Source organism: Palaemon carinicauda, chromosome 6 (assembly GCF_036898095.1).
Source record: "Palaemon carinicauda isolate YSFRI2023 chromosome 6, ASM3689809v2, whole genome shotgun sequence".
Lineage (NCBI taxonomy): Eukaryota > Metazoa > Arthropoda > Malacostraca > Decapoda > Palaemonidae > Palaemon > Palaemon carinicauda.
In genome coordinates, this window is record NC_090730.1 from 23,050,621 (window position 1) to 23,078,437 (window position 27,817).

The following is a 27,817-nucleotide window of genomic DNA, read 5'->3' on the forward strand; positions in this document are numbered from 1 at the left end:
ATCAACCTGACATATAACAAAAATATACTCACGCTACTCGTGTAAGTTGATAATCCTGTCTGATAGATCTGTAGGTTGACAAAACGATTACTATCAATGCAGGTTATCTGCTCCTTGAAAATAATATAAAGTACACCATATTTCTGAACGTTACTAACCACCTCAACAAGCCTAATCACTGTGCTGGATCCACGAGCATTTCCAGCCAGTCAGTCACCACGATTGGTCTGGGTTAACCCAGCCGTTGCTACGCCCGCCATTGTTCACCCACGGTGACTGTCACGCCCATGAAACCAATGTCGGCTCCTGGTTTTTTTAGGCGTGGAAGATAAGCTTCCATCTGGTCGTAATTCAAAGTGAATTACAAGTTCGTTAAAACGGGGCGGGTGAGAAGTCTTGTTATAGTGTATAGCTGCAGGAACATCATTTCGACCTCTCATCAGAGTAGTTTTATCTCCGATTGTTTAGATAATCGATACAAATAGGGGACTCATACGTAATTCCCCTTATTTACGTTGACGCAACCAAGCATGAGGAGGCAGAATATGTAATGAAGGAAAGGCGCTAATCCATGAACAGTTACCCACACACAGAATTCCTGAAACCTTTAGGGAAAATCAAATAATTTTAAAGAGTGCGAAGATTATGGAATAAAAGAGTGTCTTGATTTTGTGATTGGCTTTATCGTGAAAGTTTACCTCATGTTCAACAACCTTAATGATAGATATTGGAAGCCAAATGAATCCACAATATTTCGGCGGATTGCAAGCGACTTTAAAATGAGAAATTCATCACTATCTCCCCCTACGCCTAATGACGCAAAGGGCCTCGGTTAGATTTCGCAGTCGTCTCTATCTAAAGCTTTTAATTCAATACTTCTCCACTCATCATCTCCCACTTCACGCTTAATAGTTCTCAGCCATGTAGGCTTGGGTCTTCCAACTCATCTAGTGACTTGGAGAGCCCAGTTAAACGCTTGGTGAAAACTGTCTTGGGGAGTGCGAAGAGCATGCCCAAACCATCTCCATCTACCCCTCACCATGATCTCATCCCCATATGGCACTTGAGTAATCTCTCTTATGGTTTCATTTCTAATCCTGTCCTGCCATTCAACTCCCAATATTCTTCCTAATGAGAAATTAAGCTTGCTAAATACTGAAGACATTTTTTAGTTTACTAATACTCACATCCATAACATATATATTTATTTATAAAGTGCCGTTTACCGAAGAATAATACAATAGAAGAACTCCGCATATATTATTCATAACGAGTCAATTTAAAATCCTATGATTTACAGGTAACATTTCAAAGCTAATCGACAAAGTCAAACATTCGCTAAGAAAGATTAGATTGACATTAAAGTTTCGTTTGAAAGAAATATGTCATATATGTCTCTATATCATTTTAATGGGAGGAATATTGGCAGTTATTAGAAAATGCCTGGGAATACGTTAGAGTAGATTTTAGAGTATAAACGAGTTTCTGAATGAATTATGGATTGGTTAATTAATTTGTTTATATTCATTGTTGGTGAGAATAGTCAATCAAAGTTTGAATAAGGCTGTTAAACTTGGCTGGCGAAGAGTTATACATGTTGATTTTGTCTGTAAATTTCAGTGTAAATCGTACGGTGGAAGAAAGGGAGAATTTCATTGTAAAATATGAGAATCAGAGAAGGTAAACTAGTTTGAAAGAGAAAAAAATCGATAGACGGGTTTTATGTGCCAACTTTTAGCTTTGAAGGGGAAACTCGGATACTGTAATAAAAGGAAGAAAAAGATAGAAGAATTTGAATTGTTTGTGTGTTAATGAGTGGTAAATAAGACAGGAAACGCAAGAATGCAAGGCATAAAGCTATGATTTAAAGGTGGGTGGGAATGATAGAGGGATAACAAATGACCCAATTCGAATGTCTTGGGAATAAGAGTAGGCTAGTCGTTACTTCCTGGATCCTCTTTCCTAACTACTCATATTATCAGCAGTTTTAATAGAAATCATAAGTTTCAATTTTATCCCAATCTACCTTGAGATCAATTTAGGTAATAGCGTTATCAGTTTTGACAACCTATTGTGGTATTTTTTCATTTCATCCTACAGTTGTTGTGGCCTGATTTGTAACGTCTCTGCCTGGGGATGCCAGAAGGGGGTTGGAGTCCCGCTCAGACTCGTTAATTCCTTTAGTGTCTGCAACCTTACTATCCTTGTAAGCAAAGGATAGGGGGTTTAGGGGAGTCTATAGGTCCATCTGCTGAGTCATCTGCAGCCATTACCTGGTCCTCCCTGGTCCTAGCTTGGGTGGCGGTCTTTAAACCAACGGCTCTCTGCTAGGAGTTTACGACATAAACACTATTATATCCTGTTCTCTTAAATTTGGGCAGAAAATCTATGAACCTTATTCGCGCAGGTCACAAACATCATCTATGTATTTTTTCCTGTAATTCGTTTGTATTTTGAGCATGTTTTACTTTGCTTTCAAATTTAGGATTGCCTGATCCATGTTCATTTCTCTTATGTAAGGTCATGGGCCATTCCTTTCTATACATTTCAGGGTTTTTCATCCTTTCTACTTTTCTTCAACTGTATCATCTACCACTTTGTACAGTCACTCATATAAATTGATGGATGTCCGGGTGTTTGAGAGAGATTTCCATTTCACCCCTTTCTGGACGACAGGTGTCTGGGAGTGCGAGACCAGTCGAATATTGAACTACCTAACTCTGCTGTAGTAATTGTTAACTTTTACGAGTATGTTATTGATCTGTTTTTGTTTCCACGTAGATATATATTACAGAGGTTCTGTTCTTTCCTTCTCTTCTGCCCTGTTGTTTTTCTCTCGCCTTTTTACTTGTAGTCAGAGTGAATTAGATGGGATGGTGGATCAGTCCAGAAATAATTAGCAACAAGAAGTATTTCATGACAGTGGATGGAGAATTTTGTAGCATACCATAAAAAAGCCTCCCTCTGGATCTTATCTTTTTTTTTTTTTTTTTCAAAGACTCATTAAAAAAAATGCTAAGATGTATGATTTTTCCCTTTTTCAAAATTGGATTAAATGGGCACTGCTAGTCTTCTGTTATAAAGCTTGACTCTCTGAAAAAGGATTGTTCATTAAACTATTCCATTGGAAGCCTAATTTGATTTGCACAGGCTCACATTGTTAGCAGTTGTCTGTGTCATTTAGACCATTATGCCAAATGCTAGGATCTTAGGATCATTGAGGGTCATTCCACACTACTTACACCCACCCTAGAAATAATTTTTGATATCCTGAAATTCAATTATCTAATGCCACGATCGAAATCAATGGGACTTGAACCCGGTTGTGCCAAGCAGTACACAGAAATTAAATCCCATTGTTAGTAATATTGATAGTAATGGCAAAGGACTTTGCGGGCATGGTGAAATGATGTATTTTTGGGGATTAATTTAATAAACTAAACATGTCAGAGTCAAGCTCTTGGGAGGAATGTAATGTATAGGCTGAGGATTGGCCATAGTCGGCCAAAGCACAAATATCTTTTCGTTTTTTTCTTCTTTTGAGCGATATTCATGCACAGTTTAAGAGTACTTCAAGTTTTGCTTATTATAATTTTTACTTCTTTGCTTGCTTTATCATTCAGTTGAATTTATAGCTATTATTATTATTATTATTATTTTTATTATTATTATTATTATTATTATTATTATTATTATTATTATTATTATTATCATCTGCCTAACTGTAGAAATCTGATTCATACAACCCCGAAGAGGTAGGGGTTGTATGAATCAGATTTTTACAGTTAGGCAGATATGCGAGAAATATTTAGCAAAAGGTAAGGAGGTGTATGTTGCGTTTATGGATCTGGAGAAAGCATATGATAGAGTTGATAGGGAAGCAATGTGGAATGTGATGAGGTTATATGGAGTTGGTGGAAGGTTGTTGCAAGCAGTGAAAAGTTTCTACAAAGGTAGTAAAGCATGTGTTAGAATAGGAAATGAAGTGAGCGATTGGTTTCCGGTGAGAGTGGGGCTGAGACAGGGATGTGTGATGTCGCCGTGGTTGTTTAACTTGTATGTTGATGGAGTGGTGAGAGAGGTGAATGCTCGAGTGCTTGGACGAGGTTTAAAACTGGTAGGCGAGAATGATCATGAATGGGAGGTAAATCAGTTGTTGTTTGCGGATGATACTGTACTGGTAGCAGACACAAAAGAGAAGCTTGACCGACTAGTGACAGAATTTGGAAGGGTGTGTGAGAGAAGGAAGTTGAGAGTGTATGTGGGTAAGAGTAAGGTTATGAGATGTACGAGAAGGGAAGGTGGTGCAAGGTTGAATGTCATGTTGAATGGAGAGTTACTTGAGGAGGTGGATCAGTTTAAGTACTTGGGGTCTGTTGTTGCAGCAAATGGTGGAGTGGAAGCAGATGTACGTCAGAGAGTCAATGAAGGTTGCAAAGTGTTGGGGACAGTTAAGGGAGTAGTAAAAAATAGAGGGTTGGGCATGAATGTAAAGAGAGTTCTATATGAGAAAGTGGTTGTACCAACTGTGATGTGTGGATCGGAGTTGTGGGGAATGAAAGTGATGGAGAGACAGAAATTGAATGTGTTTGAGATGAAGTGTCTAAGGAGTATGGCTGGTGTATCTCGAGTAGATAGGGTTAGGAACGAAGTGGTGAGGGTGAGAACGGGTGTAAGAAATGAGTTAGCGGCTGGAGTGGATATGAATGTGTTGAGGTGGTTTGGCCATGTTGAGAGAATGGAAAATGGCCGTCTACTAAAGAAGGTGATGAATGCAAGAGTTGATGGGAGAAGTACAAGAGGAAGGCCAAGGTTTAGGTGGATGGATGGAGTGAAGAAAGCTCTGGGTGATAGGAGGATAGATGTGAGAGAGGCAAGAGAGCGTGCTAGAAATAGGAATGAATGGCGAGCGATTGTGACGCAGTTCCGGTAGGCCCTGCTGCTTCCTCCGGTGCCTTAGATGACCGCGGAGGTAGCAGCAGTAGGGGATTCAGCATTATGAAGCTTCATCTGTGGTGGATAATGTGGGAAGTTGGGCTGTGGCACCCTAGCAGTACCAGCTGAACTCGGCTGAGTCCCTTGTTAGGCTGGAGGAACGTAGAGAGTAGAGGTCTCCTTTTTGTTTTGTTTCATTGTTGATGTCGGCTACCCCCCAAAATTGGGGGAAGTGCCTTTGGTATATGTATGTATATATGTATATATTATTATTGTTATTGCAGTTATTGTCAATTACTTATCTTTTCAAAGTATTTGGTATCAATTTTCACCAACAGATTTCAGTTATGTTTAATTAATGATAATTTTTACTTATCCTCTTTTTTTTTCAAATACTTTGGTAATCATTATTTGATGCTTCTACTGATAGTGGAGTAGATATCAGAAAATTTTCCGGAGAATCTTCCATTTCCGGAACCAGACACCAAAATTAGCACACAGACTCGTCGGGGATTGCTCTTTTTAATAAAAAGGATGCTATTGAATTTACAGAAATATTGCATTTCGCAATAAGATGGCAAAGACTTGCCTTATCTGAATGCTCTTGATGTCAAATCATACATTTCTTTTTTACTGCGTAGAATCCGAATTTAGAAATATGTACTTACCCATTTCCTATATAAGCTATAAAAACTTTAACAAAACAAGAGGAAGAGAAACTAGATAGAACAGTGTGCCCGAGTGTACCCTCAAGCAAGAGAACTCTAACCTAAGACAGTGGAAGACCATGGTACAGAGGCTATGGCACTACCCAAGACTAGAGAACAATGGTTTGATTTTGGAGTGTCCTTCTCCTAGAAGAGTTGCTTACCATAGCTAAAGAGTCTCTTCTACCCCTACCAAGAGGAAAGTAGCCACTGAACAATTACATTGCAGTATTTAACCCCTTGGATGAAGAAGAATTGTTTGGTAATCTCAGTGTTGTCAGGTGTATGAAGTCAGGGGAGAATCTGTAAAGAATAGGCCAGACTATTCGGTGTCTGTGTGGGCAAAGGGAAAGTAAACCGTAACCAGAGAGAAGGATCCAATATAGTACTGTCTGGCCAGTCAAAGTACTCCATAACTCTCTAGCGGTAGTATCTCAACGGGTGGCTGGTGCCCTGGCCAACCTACTACCTACACACACACACACATATATATATATGTATGTATATATATATATATATATATATATATATATATATATATATATATATATATATATATATATATATATATAGTTTGCCTAAGTATATTATACATAGAAAATAATGGCGTCATTTGAAAAATGAGATTATTTATTACCTGGTTCTTTAATATCTTTAGACATTTTTGTCTTTTGAGATTTACTGAGGATTTAGTTAGACCCAACTTGTGAAGGTTTAAATGCTGTTTGCCCCTCCTTGCCTTATTGTTATATGGGACTTGAAGTTGACACTTCTGATTTTATATTCTTATGAAGCCTATAGGCCTAGAATTAAAATGAAGAAGGGACTGTGGAGAAATTTCACAAATCGTAACTTTATGCCCAGATAGACACCTTTCATAAATGACAAGATTTGATGCAAATATTTATTGTTGCTACCAGACATATAGCCATACCCTAGTATGTGTTAAAGACAAGACGACAGAGCCATATTATTATTATTATTATTATTATTATTATTATTATTATTATTATTATTATTATTATTATTATTCGAGATACGTTGCTATTGTAGAATCTGCCCATTATAGGTGTGGGGGAATATGTCTGACCCGATTATAGCTTTCTCTTCGTAAATTAAAGTTGGATAATATAGGTAGATTTAATTGTATTTCTGGTACCGAAGATAACACACCACTTCGCTTATTCACTTATTCATTTAACATTATTACTTCTTCCTTAATAAACTCCTCAAGAGATTAGACCTATATAGGCAGCGTTGACTGTTACCTAAGCTTTGGCTTGAAATAATTTATTGCAAGTTTCGAACCACGACCCTAACTACCTTTTCTTCATACACAAAACGACATAAGCAAAATCAAGTAATAACTTTGAATTGATAACCCAAATGCATAGATGGTTATTATTATTAGACAACAGGACTAAGCTTAGATTATTTTCCCTCTTGAAGCCCTCTTTCCCACTCCGACTATCTACAGACACAGTTCCAGGAATAGTCTCACGGAATCAAGGTGTTCAGAGGGATTCGTGTTTCATTAATGTATTACTTTTTTTCTGAAATATTATTGTAGCACAATTGTTTTAACTATCTAATATTTTTTCAATAATAAAAATTTTCATAACAGTTGAGCAACTTTTTGCATTCATACACATGTTTACAAAGTGAAATATAAGATTTATTACTAAGTGACAAGTTATGTTCAACGCAATAATAAATAAATAGCAAGTCTGGCTGCATACTGTAGACGGGAATTCCCCCCCCCCCCCCCCCCGACCTCGTGCCCTTTAATAGTAGAGGAAGAGAAGAAGGAAAAGGATAAGAAAGGGTTACTAACGAGAGAGAGAGAGAGAGAGAGAGAGAGAGAGAGAGAGAGAGAGAGAGAGAGAGAGAGAGAGAGAGAGAGAGAGAGAGAGAGAAGGAAGAGGAGAATTCAACACCAGACCAAAGAAAGCCTGTTGCTGTTTTGCTGGATAACCGGGGGACGTCAGTGGCAGGATACTATCTTTCTATCCTGCCTGTCTCGGAACCCCAAACCGAGAGGTAGTCCTGAATCGGAAGACACCTAAGAGGAAGGATCCTCAACAGAGTCGATTTCTTAGTTGCTCAACTGTTATGAAAATTTTTATTATTGAAAAAATATTAGATAGTTAAAACAATTGTGCTACAATAATATTTCAGAAAAAAAGTAATACATTAATGAAACACGAATCCCTCTGAACACCTTGATTCCGTGAGACTATTCCTGGAACTGTGTCTGTAGATAGTCGGAGTGGGAAAGAGGGCTTCAAGAGGGAAAATAATCTAAGCTTAGTCCTGTTGTCTAATAATAATAACCATCTATGCATTTGGGTTATCAATTCAAAGTTATTACTTGATTTTGCTTATGTCGTTTTGTGTATGAAGAAAAGGTAGTTAGGGTCGTGGTTCGAAACTTGCAATAAATTATTTCAAGCCAAAGCTTAGGTAACAGTCAACGCTGCCTATATAGGTCTAATCTCTTGAGGAGTTTATTAAGGAAGAAGTAATAATGTTAAATGAATAAGTGAATAAGCGAAGTGGTGTGTTATCTTCGGTACCAGAAATACAATTAAATCTACCTATATTATCCAACTTTAATTTACGAAGGGAAAGCTATAATCGGGTCAGACATATTCCCCCACACCTATAATGGGCAGATTCTACAATAGCAACGTATCTCGAATAACAACAACAACAACAGTAATAATAATAATAATAATAATAATAATAATAATAATAATAATAATAACATGGCTCTGTCGTCTTGTCTTTAACACATACTAGGGTATGGCTATATGTCTGGTAGCAACAATAAATATTTGCATCAAATCTTGTCATTTATGAAAGGTGTCTATCTGGGCATAAAGTTACGATTTGTGAAATTTCTCCACAGTCCCTTCTTCATTTTAATTCTAGGCCTATAGGCTTCATAAGAATATAAAATCAGAAGTGTCAACTTCAAGTCCCATATAACAATAAGGCAAGGAGGGGCAAACAGCATTTAAACCTTCACAAGTTGGGTCTAACTAAATCCTCAGTAAATCTCAAAAGACGAAAATGTCTAAAGATATTAAAGAACCAGGTAATAAATAATTTCATTTTTCAAATGACGCCATTATTTTCTATGTATAATATACTTAGGCAAACTATATATATATATATATATATATATATATATATATATATATATATATATATATATATATATATATATATATATAGGTAGTAGGTTGGCCAGGGCACCAGCCACCCGTTGAGATACTACCGCTAGAGAGTTATGGAGTCCTTTGACTGGCCAGACAGTACTATATTGGATCCTTCTCTCTGGTTACGGTTTACTTTCCCTTTGCCCACACAGACACCGAATAGTCTGGCTTATTCATTACAGATTCTCCCCTGACTTCATACACCTGACAACACTGAGATTACCAAATAATTCTTCTTCAGCCAAGGTGTTAAATACTGCACCTCTCCACCCAAGCGAGGACCAAGGAGGGCCAGGCAATGGCTGCTGATGACTCAGGATGACAGACCTATAGGCTCCCCCAAACCCCCCACCCTTAGCTCACAAGGATGGTGAGGTTGCAGCGACCAAAGGAACTAACCGTGTTTGAGCGGGATTCGAACACCAGTTTGGCGAGCACCAGTCAGGGACGTTACCACATCGGCCACCACAAACCTAACAAGAGGAAACTGTCCACTGAACAATTTCATTACAGTAATTAACCCCTTGAGCGAAGAAGAATTGTTTGGTAACATCAGTGTTGCCAGGTTTATGAGGTCAGAGGAGAGTGCGGGAAGAATAGAATAGACTATTCGGTGTATGTGTAGGCAAAGTAAAATGATCCGTAACTAGAGAGGAGCCAATGCAGTACTGTCTGGTCAGTCAAAGGATAACTCTCTAGCGATAGTATTTCAATGGAGAAAAGTTGTTTAAAGAAGCAGAAAAACAAATAGATATATTTTGGGCGGAAAGCATTTACAAAATGAAAGAAGTGTGGAATAATGAAGAAAGACTACAACACTTGAAAGAATGGAAGGAAATGTAAAAGGAAGAAAGCGCATTGGACCAGACATTCCTTAGATAAATAAAAAGCACACGGATATGGTAGCTCTCATAAAAAAGAAAAATAACCAGTGGAAATTCCCAACACAACTGAGGAAAAAGTAAAGAGAATTTTAAGAAAAATTAAAAATTAAGACACTAGGACACGATGCACTAGAACCTGAAATATATAAAACTTTAATAAAAGAAAGCAAATGTTTAGAAATAATTACCAAAAGTTTACAAATTAGATCCACGAGAAGAACAAACCCGAAAAGTGGAAAACATAAAAAACAAAAACAATAAAAAAAAAACGCAAAGAAACCCACAGTTAAAGATTTAAGACTAACGTCCCTTACAAATGGGTTACATCATATAAAATGTTCATGGCTATTATGAAAAACGAAATAGAAGACCACTAAGAGAAAAGAATACGAAGAATTAAAGAAACACAAGCAGGGTATACAAAAGGGAGTAGAGTTGAAGATCATAGCCTACATTCGTTTTACAATAATGTGCGGAAGAAATTTACAAAAGGAAAAACTTAATTGTTATTTCAATATAATTTAAAAAGCCACATGAGGGAGAAAAATAACAAAATCATTCAAGAATATACTGTAGTGCAAATGCAATAGAAGAAATCTACAAAGAAGAAAAACGAATATTAATCAATATAGAATATGAATATTTTTTTTTTTTGACGTAACAATCGGGATAAAGCAGGGGTGCACAGGGTCAACTACTTATTTCAAATTAATCACATATATAATTAATGAATTAGATGGAAAAGGGAAAGGCGGCTTTGAAAACGAAATAATAAAGATCTGGGCATTGCTCTTTGCAGACGACTGTCTAATATAGCAAAAAATAAAATCATAGAAGAGGCGAAAAAAGAATATTATTGCAAGTAAGCCTATATACGGACCGGGGATTGGAAATAAACAAAAATAAGAGTCCCATACTGAGATATAACATGAAAGAAAAACTAGAAGATTGGCCCTTGTGGCCAGACGCGGGCTCATGCAACACTGCAACCCAGGGTAGCCTACCTATATAAAACATTAGTACTCTACTGTAGCCCGTAGTACAGTTTAAAGGTATAAAAGTAACTTATAAAATACTTAGGAATAGAGATAGAGAGAATAAGGTATATGTTTAAAACAAAAGAAGAAAATAGAAACTTTAACAAATTTGACACATCATTATAGCTAAAAAGCTAGCTAGAAAATATTAGCAATTAAAGCATATTAGAAAAATTTTGCCTTTTCAGGAATATTGTATGGAACGCCAGCAATGAACATCGCAGAAAATTTTCCAGCAAATAGAAAAGATACTAAGCTGATAGACGAGAATGATCATGAATGGGAGGTAAATCAGTTGTTGTTTGTGGATGATACATTACTAGTTACAAGACTCAGAAGAGAAGCTTGGCCGATTAGTGACAGAATTTGGAAGGGTTTGTGAGAGAAGGAAGTTGAGAGTTAATGTGGGTAAGAGTAAGGTTATGAGATGTACGAGAAGGGAAGGTGGTGCGAGGTTGAATATCATGTTGAATGGAGAGTTACTTGATGAAGTAGATCAGTTTAAGTACTTGTGGTCTGTTGTTGCAGCAAATGGTGGAATGGAAGCAGATGTACGTCAGAGAGTGAATGAAGGATGCAAAGTGTTGGGGAGCAGTGAAGGAAGTGGTAAAGACTAGAGGGTTGGGCATGAATGTAAAGAGAGTTCTGTATGAGAAAGTGATTGTACCAACTGTGATGTATGGATAGGAGTTGTGGGGAATTAAAGTGGCTTATAAAGCTTCATCTGTGGTGGATAATGGGGGAGGGAGGGCTGTGGTACCCTAGCAGTACCAGGTGAACTTGGTAGAGTCCCTCGTCAGGCTGGGAGGAGCGTAGAGAGGAAAGGTTCCCTCTTTTTCATTTGTTTGATGTTGGTTACTCCCAAAAATTGAGGGACGTGCCTTGGTATATAGATAGACTAAGCTAAAAAATTTTAGGGACACCATAATACACAGCAGTAGCTACTCTTCGGGGGAGAGATAAGAATGTCAGAAATGAAGACTAGCATAGTAGGTAGTAGGTTGGCCAGGGCACCAGCCACCCGTTGAGATACTACCGCGAGAAAGCTATGTGACCCCTTGACTGGCCAGACAGTAATGCATTGGATCCTTCTCTCTGGTTACGCTTCACTTTCCCTTTGCCTACACATACACCGAATAGTCTGGCCTATTCTTTACAGATTCTCCCCTGTCCTCATACACCTGACAACACTGAGATTACCAAGTGGTTAACTACTGCAGTGTAATTGTTCAGTGGCTACTTTCCTCTTGTTAAAGGTAAGAAAAAACTCGTTAACTATGGTAAGCAGCTACTCTAGGAAAAGGACACTCCAAAATCAAGCCATTATTCTCGACTCTTGGGTAGTGTCATAACCTCTGTACCATGGTCTTCCACTGTCTTGAGTTAGAGTTCTCTTGCTTGAGGGTGCACTTGGGCACACTATTCTATCTAATTTCTCTTCCTCGTTTTCATAGTCTATATAGGAAATGTTTATTTTAATGTTACTGTTCTTAAAATATTTTTACTTGTTTCCTTTCCTCACTGGGCTATTTTCCCCGGGCTTATGGTATCCTGCTTTTCCAACTAGGGTTGTAGCTTAGCAAGTAATAATAATAATAATAATAATAATAATAATAATAATAATAATAATAGCAGGAAGAAGGCTAAGGTTTGTGAAAGGGATGAAAGACGGGAAAAATTGTATGTTGAAGAAAATTTTGGAAGAAATGAAAGAGGAGGAAAGTAATAGATGGATGAAAGAGGCTAGGAAATAAATGAAAAAATGTGGAGGTGAGCAATTGAACCTCCAGGAATATTGGAAGGGAATAGACCAAAGTCAAGATTAGAGAAGTAGATAGTAAAATAGAAGGAAGAAATAGAAAAAGTAGTTTACAAATATATGCAAAAGAAAAAAAATGTCAAATCGGAGAAGAAATATGTTATGATAAAAACCAGACACGGTTATCATGCGCAGAGCTACAACCAACCGTTTAAGATTAAATGATAGAAAAAAAAAATAGAAGGAAGAAGAGTATAATGTAAGGTGTGCTCAAAGACTATATACTGAAGGAAGATAGGAAGGCTCAAAATAGAATGTTAATACGCTAGTTGGCAACTCCAAAGTGAACACAATAGTTGGTTGCTCCGATTTCAGATGGCGTTGTAGGTATACATCGTTTGATAGTTGACTCACGAAAAAATGGCGCCGACAGTAAAGAAGTCACACAAGTGTGTTGTGTGCCATAAACAAAAAGAAACCGATCCTCATTTGGTATTTCACAGGTTCCCTAAGGACAAAGAACGGTGAGTCCAAACAGTATAATACATGCAGTATGTGCTGCTAATGAGTAAGCCCCACTGATATTGGATGTAAGATTAAGGCAAGGCATCCACAGTAAATCTCTTGTTTTTCATTTTTTGTTGGCTTGTATGCTACCTTATTTCTATTTCCAACCCCCGTTTGATTATTTTTGTGTGTGATACAATTTTGTGTTATTTTGATCCTTCTGATTGTACATTTATACATTTATTAGTTTATAATACTAAACTATACATGAGTGCATCATGCTTTTCCATTTCAATAAAAAATAAATTACAATTGTGTTTTTATACACCTAATATCTCTCCATCTTACAGTGGCCTACAAACTGCAATTAAATGTATGCCTACATATAAGCATTTGTGGCCAAGTTTAACAAATCAGATATACAGTATGTTTTAATTTATTCGATTGTGGTATTGTATAGACCATTTTTAAAATGGTTGTAATATACTGTACAATACTTAAATTTGCAAGAAAATTAACTAAATCATATGAGACATAGCTATTGAATTTCTAAAAAATAGACTGAGAAACATAATTTGCAATTTAGTTACCTAAAATTTAAGAATATCATGAATATATGAGTAAAACATACTAACATAGTAATGCAAATTATGAACAAATATGTCGCAAAATTAACAATCGAATTCCATCCTATATACCCGTAAGCATTACCGCTCCGAATGTTTGGTTGCTCGCTTAAGAGATAGAGCCATTCGTTTCGCATGGGAGTATCTGGCATCTTTTCATAGCACACTCATTTGTGTGTTAGAAGCCTGAGCCTTCCTATCTTCCTTCAGTATATAGTCTTTGGGTGTGCTGAGTAGAGATGGAAGACCCCGCCCATTTCTTTACTTTACTGTCAACCCAAGACTTCAACGGAGAGAAGAAAAAATAAAGGAATTGCAGCAGCTACGTGAAGAGGAAAGGAAGAAGATAATGGGAGTTTTTTTTATTTATAGTAGAAGGAATAGAAAAGAATATATTCCAAATGTGAAAAAGAAGAAAATACAAAAAATGAAAAGAAAATGGGATTAAGAAGAAAACTGAGGAGGTGCCGATGAAAAGGCAAACTCCTTTTCCCAACATATGATCTGACAAGACATTCTTGAAATTGAACAGTACTTTAAAGTAACTAAACTTCGCTTTTCCACCTGCCAATCTGTCGTTCGTTATTCCTGAGTTGTTCTATGTAATTAACACTTTTTATATTCATTTGTTTTTCCAACAATGGCTAAAAGTCTCTGCCCTGTGATACTGCATTCTAATTTACAAGCATCGGCATTCCTGGAATATCTTGGAAGTGGATATAAAGTCCGTGGTAAGTAAGCTGGCATAAGTAACCTATTCTAGGAAGCAAATTTGTCATTTTTTTTTCTAATCGTTGATTTTTTTTTTTATATTTTCTAGCCTTTCTTGAACAGAAAAACAACTGCCAGAATTCAATTGGTTTAGATAAGAATCTAAGATAACCAATTTTCCTTGACTAGGATTAGTTAAGACACTCATGTGGTAAAGTCTTACTGTATTACAGATTATCATTTCGAACAGAAAATATGTTTTCCTGTAGCAAATAACGTGATATAACCGAATCTGACCTTCATTTCAACCGCAAACAAACAGAACAACCAGTTTGACTAACTTCAAGTAGGCCTAGCCGAACAGGTTGTTGTTGTTGCTGTTGAAATGAATGTGAAAACTGGTTGAATCACGTTATTTACTACAGGAAAACATATATTTTCTATTAAAATGTTTAAATATAATGGTTCTTGTTTCAATTCGGGCTCACTTCACTCACAAGTACTGGCAAACAGTAATGTCGCCAACATTAGCAATGTTACGATAATTACGTTAACGTTAACAACATGAAATATAATGGTTCTTGTTCCCCCACTGGCTCGCTTCGCTCGCAAGAAAATAAATTATCAAGCTCGTATGTACTGGCAAGCGGTAATGTTGAGCTGCGCATGCTAAAAAACTAGTAAAAGTAACACATTAAAATTAAAGAAATTAATGACTTACTTTTATGACCGGGACGACGAAACTTGTGGGTCACCGGGGTGTTGTGACTGTGACGTCTTAACTTCTGTATATCCACATCGCCGTTTCTTCTTTGTTTTAGCTATCTCAAACATTGTTTTAGCTATCTCAAACATTGGGCTATTACGTTATTTGATTTAAGAAAATTACTGTGCCAACATTGGATGACGTATCAAAGGATTCACCGAAATGCTTTTAAGTATGGAATACTGCAGTCGTTATAAGTTTCTATAACTTCCATCGTAAAATACGTAAAAAGAACTCAGTTGAACTAACAAAGACCTGACTTGGATAAAGGTTTCCACAGAAAAGGGTTTGTTGGAAGGTGGGGGTTGGGAAATATTAGCCCCCCTGTGCAAACTTTCCATATGTATGGGTTCGTGATTGGTTATGGAAAAACTGTGGAGTCTAGAGAGTAAACATGAATGAACTAGAATGGGAAACTTGTCCAGAGCAAGTATTTATGTAAAATCTGGGTGTGACAAGGTAATAACGAAATGTATAAAAGTAATATAGAAAGATAAAAAGGAGTGTATGATAAATATTTAATGGGAATAGAAAAGGAGGTGATTTTATAAGATATTGGATAATAAAACGTGTAATCCTTGGGTCAAACGAAATATGCATACGTGAGTATTACTGGATCAAGTAAAATACTTTAATAAACCGGGTGAAGTAGAATACTGGAATGTGACAGGTAAAATGACGTAGGGGGAAAATGGGGAAGGGTTATAAAATGAGTAATCCTATTGGTGGAGGGGTAGTTTATGCGCAGGTGGGAGGAGTTTATGCGCAGAAGGTCGAAAACTGCTATGTACAAACGAACGAAGGAGAGCGACTACAACCGACCCGTAGAATGTCAACAAATAAATGAAAAATATACCGTTAGTATGGGATATAGGTAATTAGCGTATTTTTTATTGGTTTATTATACATCCAAGAAGGTAATGTATAGAGAAGAAACCCTTGTTTTACCATTATATAATGTTTCCCCAGCATGTTTTCCCCACCCAAAACCCCTAGTTCCCACTGGGGGTCCCCCATTATCGGCGGATATAGATATATATATATATATATTTTTGAAACTATTCATTTGCGACAGGAGCGAGTGTCATTTTCGAAGAGAACGGACCTTTTTTCAATAGAAAAAAAAAAGTTTTTTCTTTAGGTTACATTACTCTGTAATACAGTACAATAATACCGGTCTGGTAAAATGCTCACAGCTTAGACTTAGTGTAATTGAATTCATAATTTTCTAGTTGCTCGGTAAAATTATAGTTATGGACGCAACAACATTTTGAACTGGAAAATTTTTTTTTCTTGTAGTAAATAATGTGCATTCATTAAATGTTACCTCCATTTCAACAGCAAATAAAGCAAAAACCTGTTAAACCGTCTAAGAACGGGGATATTTTTTAGAAATCTAATGGTTTTTGCTCCGACGTGCACTTGCTTTGCTTGCGGAGAAAGGAAAACATGAAGCTCATATGTATTGGCAAGCGATACTTGCTGAGCTGCTCACGCTTAACCCCTATTGTTTAATATTTCTTAGATAATTAAGATTTTATTTGCAATGAAAATGTGTCATTTTCGAAGAAAACGGACATTTTTCCATAGGAAATGCATGTTTATTTAGTAAAAACCTTCTTCTGTCCGTAACTATAATAAAACCAGTTTCTCTTCATTTAATTTCCCCTTCATTGATTTTCAACAATTGAAAATTGTTTGGGTCAGTATATGATAAATTAAGTTTTTATGGAAACTGATATTTGTTATGAAGAACGTACGTAACAATCGATCAAGATATGAGTTCTATTTTAGAGTCATTGTTTACCTATGGGAGACTGATGGTGAGTTATTGCACATGCATTGGTTTCAATCGCTTTGGGTAGCTTTCTGTGTTTTTTAAATGATTTTTGTTCCGTAACCGAAATACAAACCACGCTATTTACATTGGGTTTACCTTTTAGCGCAGCTGAAATGGCGAGCCATTAGAATTTAACGAGGGTGTATTACCCCCACTCTAGTTAGCGGGGGGGGTGGTAGGGGAGTGGTAGCTAGCTACCCCTCCCCCCCTCACACACAGATGAATGCTCACTTTCGCTTTTGGCTCGGACTGTGACAGACGTCTCTGTCTTGGTCCTCTCTTGGCAGCCATTGTTTGTTTTGTCTTTACTTAATCGCTTACTTTTCTTTTACTCAATATATATGTAAACATGTTTTCATGTTTGTATATATATTTGAGTATAGAAATCAGTAAGTTTCCTTTTCAGAATTGTGTGTGTAGTCTACGATATCTACGTGGAGTCCTCGGCAGTTAGGCCACCACGGCGTAATTTATGGGTGGCGATCGAGTTTGACTTCGGTGTTTCTCTCTCTCTCTCTCTTGAGGTCGTTCACCCTTTTACTACGTGTTACTACGCCCTTGTAGCTTCCTTTCCATGTCGGAGGGGGGGGGGGTTGCTACGCCGTACGTTTGTCTCAATTAGTTTATGAATCTAATTGTAGTTGTTAATTTTTGAGCTTGTAGAACGATTCCTTCGAGGTTTTCGTTCTTTCTTTAGTGTTCATTCATTTTTAAATTACATAATTACATAGTTTCATAATTATAATTGTTATAATTCTGTTTTGATTACAGCTCTCCTTCCGTGAGTGTAAGTGGTTGTGAGGGCACGTGCCTGTTGTGTAATTCTTGTTTCCTTTCTCTCGGGATTCCTCTTCGGAGCCCTCCCGGGGGAATGAATGTGTACTAATGATTTTTGTTTTATTTTTTTACAGTTACCGATCTAGTTCGTTTCTGTAATATGGCAACGGTGTGAGCTGTCTTGTTGAGGCTTGGGGATTCGGCTGTTGCTGCCTCCCCCCTTGGATTTTCATCAGGGGCGTGTCTCCTTCTACTGGAAGTACTCCCGTGACGACGGACAGCTCTCCAGTTCATTTTAGAACTATCAGGAGGCTTGCCTCCTTGGGCGGGTAACTTTCCTTCCGAGGGAAGTTTTCCTGTCCAGGGAGTTTTTCCCCTTTTGGGGGGTTCTTCTCTTGCCTTTTTTTCGTGCGACACTGCTCTTGGTGCTGAGTGGTCACACCTGCAGTTTCGCTCAAGGGGCTGGGCAACTGCAGGAGTCCCTCTTCGGAGGATTGCTCCTTTTAGGTCACTGGCTGACCAGTCTCTTCTACGAAGTGTTTCTCTTTCGTTCGCGAGAGAGTACACTCATAGAGACTCCTCTTCGGAGGATTCTTCTGCTGCTGTTGCTGTTGGCCTCCTTCGCCGTAAGGCCCACCGTCCGCTTCGTCGTAAGGGCCTCTCATCTCCCTGTAAGGGTGCTAAGAGACGCCTTTTTGAATCTCCGTTTGCAGCCTACTACTCTTTCTTCTTGATCTTCCGCCTTGGTGCAGATGGACAGCAGTCTGATCTCGTCTTCCGATGGGCAACGGTCTTCCCGACGGACAACGGTCTTCCAACGGACATCAGTCTCCCGGCGGACAGGCAACGGTCTTCCGATGGACATCTGTCTCCCGACGGACAACGTTCCCTTCGGGGCAAAGGGTTGCCTCCCACGGGGGTTCTTCCCTTGCGTGTCAGGGTTCCCCTGCGCGCCCTTCTGCTGTGTTCTCTCCTGCTCCTGCTTAGTGTTAGCGCACAGGCGCTCTCCTGCTCATCAGCGCTTCCTGATCGCTAGCGCTCTCCTTTCGCCAGCGCTCTCCTGTTCGTCAGCGCTCTCATGATGATCATCCCTGCTGTTCCTGTTGGTTCCTGTTACGCGACCTGTGCGCCCACGTTCGCCCTCACGATCTAGAACTTCGGTTCAGGTCTGGGTCAAAGACTCTTCTTCTATGCGCAGGCTTCCACGCGTTGCCTTCTCCTCGTCAGCGATCATCAGCTCGCCAGCGATCATCAGCTCGCCAGTGATCACCTGGTCGCCAGCGTTCACCTGGTCGCCAGCGCGCACAGGCGATTTTAGTATCGCCTATTCAACAGCGTTCTACACGTCAGCGATCACCTGTCTCTCGGCGATCTCCTGATCGCCTGCGTGTGTTACAGCCGGCGTGCCTACTTTCTCCAACGCTTCTGAAGGAACATGGTTCGCCAGCTACTAGCTCGCCATCGCCCTCCTGCGCATGCTGCTCGCCATCGCGCGATCCTGCGCATGCTGCTCGCCATCGAGCGATCGCCCACCTGCGGATGCTGCTCGCCATCGCGCAATCGCCCACCTACGGATGCTGCTCGCCATTGCGCAATCCCCCACCCGCGGATGCTGCTCGCCATCGCGCAATCGCCCACCTGCGCATGCTGCTCGCCATCGTGCGATCGCCCACCTGCGCATGCTGCTCGCCATCGCGCGATCGCCCACCTGCACATGCTGCTCGCCATCGCTCGATCGCTCACCTGCGCATGCTGCTCGCCATCGCTCGCCAATGCGTCGACATGCCACAACGCACCATCGCCAACCTGCGCGTTAGCGCTCACCAGCTCACCACCGATCGCCTGTTGATCCATATCGCCAGCGGTCTTCCTCGCCCACGCGGCAGCGCGTTTCCTCGCCATCGCGCTAACGCTTGCGTTCGCCACCTTGGACTCACACTCATTCACCTGCCCACCCTCGCGACCGCTCGCCTGCGCGACCATTCGCCTGTGCGCCCGCGCGACCGCGCGACAGTTCGCCTGTGCGCCCGCGCGACCGTTCGCCTGCGCGCCCGCGCGACCGTTCGCCTGCGTGCCCGCGCGACCGTTCGCCTGCGCGCCCGCGCGACCGTTCGCCTGCGCGCCCGCGCGACCGTTCGCCTGCGCGACCGCTTGCCTGCGCGCCTGCGCGATCATTCGCCTGCGCGCCCACACGCCCACGTGCCTGCACTTTTACGCTCATGCGCGTCCGCGCACATGCTCTCCAATGTTCGCCCGCGCGCGAACCAACGGTATTCCATCGCGCGGACGGACGGTGTTCCGTCGCGCGAACCGACGGTGTTCCGTCGCGCGAACCGACGGTGTTACGTCGCGCGAACCGACGGTGTTCCGTCGCGCGAACCGACGGTGTTCCGTCGCGCGAACCGAAGGTGTTCCGTCGCGCGAACCGACGGTGTTCCGTCGCACCGTCGCGCGAACCGACGGTGTTCCGTCGCGCGAACCGACGGTGTTCCGTCGCGCGAACCGACGGTGTTCCGTCGCGCGAACCGACGGTGTTCCGTCGCGCGAACCGACGGTGTTCCGTCGCGCGAACCGACGGTGTTCCGTCGCGCGAACCGAAGGTGTTCCGTCGCGCGAACCGACGGTGTTCCGTCGCACCGTCGCGCGAACCGACGGTGTTCCGTCGCGCGAACCGACGGTGTTCCGTCGCGCGAACCGACGGTGTTCCGTCGCGCGAACCGACGGTGTTCCGTCGCGCGAACCGACGGTGTTCCGTCGCGCGAACCGACGGTGTTCCGTCGCGCGAACCGACGGTGTTCCGTCGCGCGAACCGACGGTGTTCCATCGCTTGAACCTACTGTGTTTCTTCGCACGAACGTCGGCTTAATTCTTGCAGTATCCATTGCTCGTCTATGGGTTATCGCTCGCCGACCACCAGCTCTCGCCCTTCCTACCACGCTAGCCCTCCTTCTGCGCTCCTTCGCTCACCTTCGTTTGCGTTCCTGCGTGACCGCGCATGGGCGCTTCCACGTTCGCCCACGCGCAAATCTTTGAATTACCATCGCGCGAGCTCCAGGGCGATGGCCATGGCCAGCCTGGCGAGTTCTTCTGGAGCGTATTTCCAGAACACGGCCTCACCCCGTAAACGCAGAGCATGGCACTTGCAAGAATAGGAAGAAACTTCAGGGATGTCTGAGCAACACTCCTCTTTCCAGAACCTGGGTTAGCCCTTCCCCGTCATTCCCTGGAAGGATTTTTGGCGGGGGGCTTTCCGTTCGAGATTTCTCCATCGGCCAATGGGTGACTGCTTACCCCTTCCTCTGGGGGCTTATCAGGTCCTTTCCCTCCTCGGTTACGGCCCGAGGTTTGGTTCAAGGAAGCTACAGGAAGATCATGGGTACTTTCCTCCTCTCGGGCTCAGGCACCTTGGCCGTTCGTTGTTAAGTATCTAACTTGCGAACAAGCTCGATGTTGTACCATCTGGACGCGCTGACTGAGGGCTTCCTTCGGGTGTCTCATCTGTGGAGGTCGACAACCTCAGACACCCTTCCATCCTTGAGAAGAGTTTGTTTGTGCCCAAGGACAGAGACTTAGACAGCGGCTGTGCGGAGGAAATCGACTTCCGTTCTCACTCCTCCAAGGCGCTTTCTTCCAGACTCTGCAGGGCTCCAGCGCCCTTTTCTTTCAACCACGTCGGCCTAAGTTATCGGCTACGACAACTGGGACAAGGTGTCCAATTGCAGTTTCCTCCTGTCAGGAGATGGCACGGGAGGCTCCCCCGGGGGGGCATAGTCCTAAAAGGAGCGGCAGAGTTCACGAACTCTAGGATTGCAGGTTTCTCGCTGGGAGGATGCTTAAGGTTACTCATCCGGATGACAGCTTCCCGATGCCCATTCCCGCACAATCTCTGTGATCAGCCAAGGATATCGCGCCTACCGTCTCTGTCAGCGTATTCAATGTCTCTGAACCTCTAAGCCATAGTGTTGGCAAGAGTTGCCCGGTTGGGCAGAATTATCCATACCTTAGGCGAAGGTCCTCCATAGGATCATCGACGACTTCACCCCCGGCCTCTTCAGTCGATCCTTTCTTGTAAGGAAGGATCTGAGAGGGGAGTTCCGTAGTCGACCTCTCAGCCCTGATCAAGTTTGTCGAACAAACTTCGGCCAGCGTAGAACAGCAGAATCGATCAGACTGGTAACGAGGCGACAGGACTCCTTAAACCCTGGATCGGAAGGACGGGTACTTTCAGTTTCCATTCCATCCATCTTCCAGGGAGCTCGTCTAATTCAGCCTAGACTGCAAGTATTCCTGCTTATGATGCAGTGTGGCTATCCCGCCGTGGCATAGCTAGTTTTTTTTCCCCAGAGAACTCTCCCTGCTTTCCTCATGGCTGCTCAGGGGCAGGCTTCTGCCTCCTCTGCTTTTTCGAGGGCTGGTCAACTCCGGTAGGCTCGGGTTCGACCTTCTTCAGTGCCGGGACAAGCTTCCGTATGCTTACCATGAGTGTGGGTTCATGGTATTTTGCTTGGAGCCTTCTCTTCTTCTACCTCAACATCTGGAGTATCTGGCCATGATATTGAGTCAACGGCCTTACCACGTTGGAAACCCCGCTTCTCGTCCGTCCAGCGAGGTTAAGCAACGTCGGTTCTGGTCGGTACTTGGATGGGTGACCACCTGGGGACGCCAGATTCTGTTGCCATCCTCCGAGCCTTCCTTTCAGTTGACTGTGGCAAGACTGAGGAGAGTCGCAGTACCTGTTCTCAGTCAAGCAGAGCTTTCAGCCCTACCTTGGAACGTTTCCTAGTTCTCCTTTCCTCATTGACCCGTCTATAGTCCGAACGGTCGCCTCAGGATAAGTTCCATGTGGGGCGGTCCAAGTTCCGGTGGTTTCAGGCAACGTTTAACCGGACTTCCTGGCCCCTATGGGACCAGCGGAACTATTAGACCTGCAATGGGTGTTGACCTATGGAACCTCTTGATGGTAGTGGATATTCTCGTCCTTTCCCCACATTCTTGATGCTGTTCTCGGACTCGTCAAAGGAAAGGGGGGGGGGGGGGGGGATGTTCTGGTCCAGGCCTATGGTCAAGACCTGAAGGATACCTCTCCATCATTCAGGCAGGCTTAGGGGCCGTAGTCTGGCCCCTCTACAGATCATACAGCTCCTGCCGAGTCGCCCCGTGCGCGTCGACTTCATGATTCTGGCGTGTTCTAACCAGCAGGGGACGCATTTTCACACCTTCACATCTTGCAGTAGAGATAACGGGATGATTGAGATTCTCTCAATACCACCATCGGCTCTCTCATTCCAGGCAGAGGAATGTTCTCTCCGACTATCCGAGCAGAGCCTCGTAGAGAGAGTGTACCTGGGGGTCTTTGACCTTGAGTAACCAGCAAGTTCTGGTCTGGGGGACCTGATCGCGACAGCTTGGAACCTCAAGCTTCCGCTGTTCTTCCCCCCAGTCTCAGACCCCGAGACTCTGGCAAGATGCATTCCGGTGATGGTGGGACAACTTCGACGCCTGCGTCTTCCCTCCTTTTTGTCTGTGGACAATGGGTCTCAACAAGACCAGGTTGTGTGTCAACCTTTCAATGGGAGAGCTCCACTGGGACTATGCGCAGAACGGTTTCTGGACCCTCTGCTTCCCCTGACGGAACTCCCGGGAGAGCTTCTCCCACGGCGCAGACTACTCAAATAACCACACTGCGACATCTCTCCCAAACCGGGGCGTCGCTTCGGCTTCATGCCTGGAGACACTACGCCTCCTCCTCAAGAAGTGACAACCCGCTACAGTCGCGGTACGGAGGTCGCGTCATCTGCGATAGTCTTCCGCAGGGGTCTTCCAGGCAAAGTGAAGAGTCTTCGGTGGTTGGTGCCGTGGGAGATATACCTCTTCCCTTGAGGCCTCTTCTCCAGCAATAACGGTCTTATTGCCTTTCGGCGGGAGGAAACTCCTTTCCGCTCTCGGCAATGAAGCCTGTCGCTCAGCCTTTCCCTGACCTTCAGGCTTAAAGGAATAACTTTTTCCTGCCCGCTGGATCTTTCCTCGCTCATTCGAAGCTACGATCGTCCCTGCCCTAGTCGGAGGAAGACCTCCAACTTGGAGCATGGCTCGGACTTTTAGTCCTTTAAGAGATCTTCTCAAGACCCTTTACGACAGGCCTCGGATTGTATTCCGCCTTGGGTCTCCTGCTCACTCTGGCCACGGCCAGTGTGTAAGCAATCTTCTTGGTCTCGTACGACTCCGCCCTTTCTAAGGAAGAGGGGAAGGCAACATTCAGGTTCGCTCCTGAGTTGTTGGCTAGACTCAGACTCTGGGGGTCCCGGCCCTTCGGTCCAATTCCTTCAAGATTTAGAGTCTCCATTCTGTATCTGATGTCCCAAGACCTTCTCTTTCTTGCCAGTAAAGGAATCGAGAGGTTAGCTTTGGGAACAGCTGCAGTTTGTCCTCAGTTGCAGCCGATTTGGGAGCACAAGGAGGACACGGGGGAGAGTCACCAGTATACCTCTTCAGCCCGGACTCAAGGACATTCATCTCGACCTGTCTCCAGACCCTCCCCCGTCACGTCGCCCTACAGCACGATGTTGGATACATCGCAACGTCCCTCGCCTTCGAGTAATACTACTCTGTGACGCAGGTGCTACAAGCTGGGGTCTGGAAGCGTCTAATGACCTTCGCAGCCCGCTTCCTGCTGGGCGTGACCCAAAGGAGTCTCGATACGTTTTCTATCACTCTGTGGTGGCTACACAACAGCTGGTCTAACCTCAGGCTCCTTTTTGGACAGATAGCAGAAGGTTGAGGGCATTGTTATCAGGTTTTAGTCTGCATGAACGAAAGAAGTATGTCTGGCCCTTATTTCTTTCTTCATCATCCCCTCTACGGGGAAGCAGCATCCTGGTCTCTGCATAGCTGACCTCGAACCTCTGCAGGTAAACCATGCTTCCTTGTGTTCCGAGTATTGAGTCAATACTGTCGCGTCCCCCATACCCTGACGAGGTGGTATTGGGAACGTCCTAACCCAGAGTTCCTTCTGGAACTCCAGGTCAACTGCCTAGGACGGGTCACACTTCTTCCTTCACACACACGCTTATGTAGGCCACACGGTTCCTTGCGAGGTGCAGGGACTCCTTTTCTCGAGTGCGACTCACTCGGATTCTGAGTCCCCGGGTAAAGCCAAAGCCAGTATGGCTGGGGACTTTCCACCCTACCTAATGGGTAAGTCACCCAATGTAAATAGCGTGGTTTGTATTTCGGTTACGGAACAAATAAAAAATTTGAAGATAATTTGTATTTTTCCTAACCATACAAACCTTAGCTATTTACACATATTTGCCCGCCAGCCCTGTCCCCCAAGACAAGTCCTACCTCTTAAGTGAAAGTGAGCATTCATCTGTGTGTGAGGGGGGGAGGGGTAGCTAGCTACCACTCCCCTACCCCCCCGCTAACTAGCGCGGGGGTAATACACCCTCGTTAAATTCTAATGGCTCGCCATTTCAGCTGCGCTAAAAGGTAAACCCAATGTGTAAATAGCTAAGGTTTGTATGGTTAGGAAAAATACAAATTATCTTCGAATTTGTCATATTCATCAGCTTGATTTTTTAACCAATTAAGATATCCCAAATGTTTATGCGCAAGTTCCCGTTTATTGTTTAACAACAGCCAGTTTTTCCATTCTTCCCTTCAGTTCTACAATGACTTCTATCACAAGAAAATATCGGTAATTTTTCGTAATAATCCCACCCAGCGTTCTTTTCATAAAAAATATTTTTTTTCGTTAGTTTTCTTGTTGTTTTGTTGTGTTCTAATGTTATTAACTTCCGCAAATGTATCATTTTCAGAGTATCACCACCCAACAGTAATTTAGAGAACATCGATGTTAGGTTGGGTACTTAAAAATAACGAATTGCGGAGAGAGAATAACGGCAAAACACAACGAAAAATAACGAAAAAAAATGTTTTTTCATGAAAAAATTTGAGGAACAACACTTAACTAAAACTATCATTGGCCCGTTTTCTTCTGAGTCCCGTTTTCTATTTAATGTAAACTGATCTTTGCTCAGCCGTATCCTTGATAAACTAACAATAATTATTCACGCGCTGATCATTGCTCAGCCGTGGCTCGCTTCGCTCGCAATTAAATATTACATCACCTCCATATGTTCTGTCAAGCGGTAATATTGCGCTACACGCGTTCTCTGCATGGGCGAGTATTTTGCCGTATCCATTGTTCACACTGTGCCTTAAATCTATAATGGCTTACCTTAATAGTCTGAGTCGGAGTCAGAATCCCCCAAATCAGGAGTGAAAACCGGCTCAATGGTTTGTGGTGCCCCACTGGGTCCTGGTTGTGCGGTAAGGCCACTCGGTCCTTTTGGTTGTCTAAATTTACCGTAACACTGCCAATAATGACGATCAGTTTGCAAAGAACGAGGTTTGTAACACTTCGGGCAAGTTATTTCTAAAGGAAGCACACTGTGATTACGCTCAAATTTTAAAGTTTTTTCGTTATTTGTTAAAAATAGTTGTTCCGTAACCGAAATACAAACCACGCTATTTACGTAGGGTATTACTTTCGGCGTAGCTGAAATGACGAGCCATTAGATTTTTAACGAGGGTTAACTACCCCCCGCTAGTTAGCAGGGGGTAGGGAAGGGGTACCTTGCTACCCCTCCCCCCCCACACACTGGTGAGTTGTCCCACTTCACTTTTGGCTCGGACGAAGTACAGATGTTTCTGTTTTCGTCCTCGTTAATGACAGCCTTAATTTGTTTTTTTGCTTTTTCTAGTTCTGTGTGTTTGGAAGTTGGCCTCGACCGTTATCATCGCTATGCGCAAGTGCCCTGGACTCGCTGGCCGCCCTTGTGGGACCTTCATGTCAGCAGAGGACACCGATCCTCACACCCTTTGCCCGCAGTGCCGAGGTCAACAGTGTGAGAGCGAGAATACTTGCAGTGAGTGTAGGGAGTGGTCTGCCTCCCAGTGGGAGAAGTTCGGCCGTCGGCGTAAGAAGTCCAAGAGAGACCGTTCTCCTTCAGGGGCAACCTTGAAGAAGGAAGGCTTTAAGGACTCCTCTTCCGCCACCCGAACATCCTCCGAAGCTCCCACTTGATCGGTCTCTCGTGAGAGACTGCCGAGTGGTAGCGCAGGCCCTAGTGGTGTTTCCCAACCTCGGGGTGCGGGAGAGGGCGTTGCCTCCCTTAGCATGGCAGCTCCCTCTTCTCCTCCGGGGGAGGATATTTTGGATTTTAATGAATATGACTAAACTGTGTCTAATGATGATTTGTTCCAGCTTTGGGCTTCCTTGGGGCTTAAGGGCTCGCCCTCCAAGGAAGCCCGGTTTGACCTGATCCAGTTGGGGGCTGTGGGCAAACAGTCGCCGGTAATACCAGAGGTATTCCCTTCGGATATTGTCGACACTGTCTTGGCAGAGCCTTCCGACGGGTCTGGTTAAACCCTTAATACTGCGCCTGTTGCGGACGTTGCTGAAGGCTCTCCGCCCCCCTCCGAACATCCTTCGAGGGGGGAGGAGAGTCCCACGGTCTCTCCTGCGGGCGGGTCTCCCCCTCGGGGGAGCGCGCTGACAGAGACTCCTCTTCGGAGGACTGATGACCCGGACGCCCTTCCTTGAGGTCGTATTCGCCGTAAGGCCCGTCGGCCTCTCCGCAGCAGAGGACTTCCTTCTCCCTATAAGGGAGTTAGGAGGCGCTTCTTTGGTTCGTCCTCTTCTGATCCTCCCCCTGAGGAGGAGCCCCCCCGTCAGAAGCAGACCGTCGCAGTAGCGTCACTTGACCTCTCCGCAGATCGTTCGCGATCTCCTACGCCTGCCAGACCTTCCGACCTGCCTTCTCCGTTCCTGGCTGCAGATGCGCTTTGGGCGCCTTCGCACCCTATTATCCAACAGGCACCGATCCCTTCGGGGAAAAGGGACTCTACTCACGGTGTGGGTAAGTCCCTTGCGCGTCAGGGTTCCCCTGCGCGCCCACCTGCGCGTTCGCATGCAGTAGCACACAAGCGCTCTCCAGAGTTACAGTCTTCGGACTTAGCTCACCAGCGCTCTCCTGCTCG

At 43.3% G+C, this 27,817-nt stretch overlaps 1 protein-coding gene and 1 pseudogene across 3 annotated transcripts in view; both read left to right on the forward strand.

The window, feature by feature from the left end:
- The first annotated feature begins 13,964 nt into the window (after nt 1–13,964).
- Nucleotides 13,965–27,817, forward strand: part of LOC137642505 (uncharacterized) — a 113,226-nt gene continuing 99,373 nt past the window's right edge. For 2 of the 3 annotated variants that reach the window (XM_068375126.1, XM_068375127.1), the window contains exon 1: nt 13,965–14,410. In XM_068375126.1, the coding sequence (XP_068231227.1) occupies nt 14,320–14,410 (91 nt within the window). In that variant the 5' untranslated portion in view covers nt 13,965–14,319. The remainder of the gene's footprint in view (nt 14,411–27,817) is intronic. The other variant, XM_068375125.1, reaches the window with a different exon arrangement.
- LOC137643405 (5S ribosomal RNA) lies at nt 22,333–22,451 on the forward strand (annotated as a pseudogene).